The sequence below is a fragment of the Coregonus clupeaformis genome, chromosome 38 (assembly GCF_020615455.1).
Source record: "Coregonus clupeaformis isolate EN_2021a chromosome 38, ASM2061545v1, whole genome shotgun sequence".
Lineage (NCBI taxonomy): Eukaryota > Metazoa > Chordata > Actinopteri > Salmoniformes > Salmonidae > Coregonus > Coregonus clupeaformis.
Genome location: NC_059229.1, coordinates 1,087,104 through 1,091,626, shown reverse-complemented (window position 1 = coordinate 1,091,626; position 4,523 = coordinate 1,087,104). Strand labels below are relative to the sequence as shown.

The following is a 4,523-nucleotide window of genomic DNA, read 5'->3' as shown; positions in this document are numbered from 1 at the left end:
TGGGCAGAAGTGTCTGGGAACGAGATTAGGTGTAATGTGACTAACATGACTTCACTTTAGAGCAAGGGCCATCCTACAGCACAACATGTCACATGTTTATCATATTTAACATAAGTGGGTTATGTCACATTTGATGTTGGTGATTATGTCACACAGTTATGCCACATTTATGAACCCTTTATAATGCATGACATACGGTTATAGATGCTTTGTAACACATTCATGTAGTGCTTAGGAAGGCATTATGAAGCCTTTATAAGCCGAACATCATTTAAAGCAGGACGGTTTTTTTCACTCTGCAAGTAAGCCTACCTACCAATGAGAATGACATTGTTGTCAAATTTTATCCAGAGTAAAGCTATGAAGTGAATCGGGGGCTGGGCAACGCGTTCTTGTTAGGATAGACAGAGAAAGGTGCATTGAATTGGAACATTTCAGCATTGTAACAAGGTCAAATTTAAGGCAAATTCCCACACACAGAAATCTTTGGTCCCGCATTTGCCTGCATCTCAATACCTATTCAACAGTGCCCCCCGTTGGTCGATTAAATATTACACGGGAATCATTCAGACAGAATTTAGCTAGCTGGCTAACAGTACACAACTCAAACATAAACCCACGTGGATAACATCTTGGGCTGGTTGCTATTATAGTTAGTTTCTAAGGATCGTCGTTCATATAAATGTAAGTCATTAACGTATCTACTTAACTCTTTCGCCAAAAACAATACGCTACCGTGTTATATCCACCGTTGTTGTTGTTGGTTTGGCTTTTTGTTGCAAGCTAGCCACTATAGCTAACGTCAACTAGTAACATTAGCCATGTAAGACAAGGCCTCGCTAAAGCCTGGTACGCGAGCTGTTTTTCTATTCGGGGGGAGTGAACGCCGGGGACTATTATTTGTACATGTCACAAAATAAAGAGGTTTTATGTAACCTTTCTCGCCATAGGCAGGTGAGCCACCGTTTCTAAGGACTCTAAATACGCGTGCTGTTTCTGGTACCTGTAGGTCTACGTGTAGCTAGAACGTGCAGCCTCATAGCAACATTATGTGTAGAGGTGTTTCACCCTTAGTCGATTTTAAACAATAACAACAATCACAAAGTAGGCTTCCTAAATCCATTTCAGGCCACATAGCATTAGCTCACTCGCTTACAAAGTGTATGTTTCTTTTCACAGTCCACAATGTCCTCCGGGCACCAGAAAGCAACCATGAAGCAAAAGCAACATCAAGAAGTGGCTGTCACTGTGTCTAGCTTGGATAACAAGTCAAAAAAGACCAAAAGTCTGTCAAAGAAAGCCCCTGACAGTAGTGATGAAGACTCCGAGCTGGAACAAAACTTTGCCTTACTCAGTAAAAGGAGCTCCTCAGGTATCAGCGAGGAAGACAAGGAAGAGTCTGGACGAGAGGAAGAGGAGGACAGTTCGAGTGGTGGAGAAGCTCTTGAGGATGACAGTGACGAAGAGGAGGCTAATGATGAAGATGATGCAGAGGTTGAAAATGTAGAGCGTGATGGTACTGCTGGTACTGGTGGTGATGATGATGAAGACCAGACAGGTTTGGGTAGTGACACTGAGGACTCCGAGGATGTCGAAGATGTCACAGAACAACCGGAAACGATAAACAGTGGTGAAATACAAACAAAAGACGACATTAAAAAAGGTAAATCGTAAGCACATTCACTGCAGTTGATCTCCCAGGAACAAATGTTAGGTCTATAGGATAGTTTGGTGTGTTCTCTATCTCATTTACGAAGAACAAATCATATAGCCATACTGAACTATAACTATACAATTTGTAACCAAATGGAAATTGTCTGCATTTGTAATTTAAACATAAGGTTATAAAATATTATCTCCTAGTGAAACGTCATGTATTCTAAGCGAGCCAGCGAATCCTTCATAGTTCTTTATCATTTTTACAGAGCTTTCAACAATGTCTTTTGAGGACATTCTGGAGCTTCAAAACAAGGTGGGGACAAAGGTCTATAATGAAATAGCCTACGGAACAACCAAGGTAAAACAAACACCCACGAAGAAACGCCTCAACAAGAATAGGTAATGTCCAATTGTCTGTTCACCTTCATGCATTAGAATAAGGCCATTCCAATAGCTCAGTTGGTTGGAGCATGGATGGCGCTCTCAATACCAGTGTTATGGGTTTTTGATTCCTATGTGAACCACATTGTATGTGTTACACTCAATACATACATTCAGTATTGGTAAGTTGTTTTGGAGAAAAGCTGTTATTTCAGCACTGTGGGGATGGTATATGTATTTAAACTCCTAAAAATGATTTCTCAAACATTGTATTTTGTTTTAAGGCCCATGGAGATATCAGCCAAGAGGCCCGTCCCTTTTCTCAGACAAGTAGTTCCTGTCAAGAAAACAGTAAGGCACTTCTGAAGTCTTTTGTAGACTGACATCATCTCCAAAATGTTGCTGTTGACCTCTCAACCCATCTTGTTGCATGCTGTAATTTTCTGTCACGTTTTTTCCCCCCCAGGTGTCAAGAGATCCTCGATTTGACGATCTGTCTGGTGAATACAAACCGGAGATCTTTGAGAAAACCTACAGATTCATCAACGACATCAAACAGCGCGAGAGAGATGTGTGAAAACGATAAAGTCTAATCAGTCCATATTTGTCTAGTCCATATCAGTCCGTTTTTCAATTTAGACAACATTCATTTAATAGGACTTGTTCTGCATATCTTTTGTACATCATGGTCCTGTTTGTCCTCAAGATTTTTACATTTGACTATCACTGATTTTAATTGTGTCCATTCTTTGTGGTGTGTGTATATATAGGTAGTGCAGAAGAAGCTCAAGAAACCATTAAAGAGCAACCAGAAGAAGGAGAAACTTCAGTTCCTGTTGAAAAGAATGGTGAGTTAACTTCTGAACACACATACACCCATGCAAAGTAGTTTTAGAATGAGGACTGCTTTTTCTTAGAACTCACCTGATTCCTTCTCATATTCAGGAGAACCAGGAGCGGGCCCGGAAGAGCCGGGAACAGCAGCGTGAGAAGGAGCTAGAGTTCAAGAGGAAACAGAGAGAGATGGCGGGCCAGGGACTGAAGCCTTTCTTCCTCAAGAAATGTAAGTGTATTACCAGTCGGGGTGTAAAGCATGACATTCTATTCTATAGTCTATTTATTATATTCTGAAGGCTATTTATTCTGCTCTATAGACATTATTTTTCTATGTTGTAAAACTCTTAACTTCAGATATGATACAGTTCTATAGTCAAGGCAACAACAATGCAATATTGTTGAACCCCTCTCTGAATTTGTCACTGGACTATAATACAATGCCGTACCCTGTTTGGTTGGGTGGGGAATCTCTTATGTTTTTTTCACATTGTGATTCAGACATATTACAATGGAATAAGAGACTGTATCACTGTCCAAACATCATCTTCATTGACTACAAGACACTTGTTGTAGAAATGCCATTACGGTGAAAGTGCAGATAGGATACTCAAAGCCTTACTCTGCTCTCTTAACCCTCTCACAGCCGACAAGAAGAAGCTGGAGCTGGCGGAGAAGTACAGCGAACTGAAGAAGAGCGGCAAGCTGGAAAACTTCCTCAGCAAGAAGAGGAAGAGGAATGCTGGCAAAGACCGTAGGAAGCTGCCTTTCCAGCAGAAGTGACCGTCCTGATTGGGACATTTTGGCTTCAAAAACTGGCCCAGGAGCAGTCTTGCTGTTCTGTTTGTCCTGATGATGATGGGACATTTTGGCCTCAGAAGCTGTCCCAGGAACAGTTTACACAGCTTTGTTTTTTACTAAGGGTCAATCAACCAAGGGGCACTCTTCTAACTTGAGATGCATGTGAGTAACTTGAACTTTGGTCTGAAATCCCATTAACAATGTATGATTTATGTGAGAGTCCAAGATGCTTGCGTGCATCTCAAGTTTGGACTGAGCCAATAAGGTTAGGAGAGGGCTGAAAGAGACTGAAGCTAAGCGAATGCGGATCTATCATGGCCATGGAGGTGTCACAGGGGAGGACTTAATCACAACTACGGTATATTATCTAGTACTTCATATCGTCTTCCCGGCGAGGAATTGCTGAAAGCACACTGTTGATTTTGTATGTTTTTATGAGGACTTCCAATGCAATTGCGTATGGTTTGTATGTATCATGTTATTTCATTGGAACATGCAGAAGGGTCATTTTTGTATTAAATATACATCATTGCCAGTATCATGAGTGTCAATCCTCTCCTCAAACAAACCTAGCATCAATGTTAAGATTATTAATTGACAAACTTGGTTGGATGGCACACAAGTGCACTCACATTGTCAAATCAATGTTTTCACCAATGGTGTGTCACAGAGGATCCCTTTTGTGTGTAGTTCAAGACTGTATCCTGACTAAAAACAGTTTTTGTTTAATCAATGGGTTTACTTGCAAGAAAATGGGAAAATGCATTAGATGGGTCATAGACATCTTTCAAATATATTTTGGGTACTCAACCACAATGCTAAACCATGTACTTCTCCCCTGTACACAT

The 4,523-nt window shown here is 40.8% G+C and overlaps 1 protein-coding gene across 1 annotated transcript; it reads left to right on the top strand.

Annotated features, from left to right (window-relative positions):
• Positions 1-556: 556 nt before the first annotated feature.
• Positions 557-4,213, top strand: LOC121572378 (ribosomal RNA processing protein 36 homolog). Its single transcript, XM_045211649.1, has 8 exons — positions 557-684; positions 1,180-1,663; positions 1,926-2,058; positions 2,325-2,391; positions 2,507-2,611; positions 2,811-2,888; positions 2,986-3,103; positions 3,521-4,213. Exons 2-8 carry the CDS (start codon positions 1,186-1,188, stop codon positions 3,655-3,657), a joined length of 1,116 nt encoding a protein of 371 aa, XP_045067584.1. The 5' UTR covers positions 557-684; positions 1,180-1,185; the 3' UTR covers positions 3,658-4,213.
• The last annotated feature ends 310 nt before the right edge of the window (positions 4,214-4,523 follow it).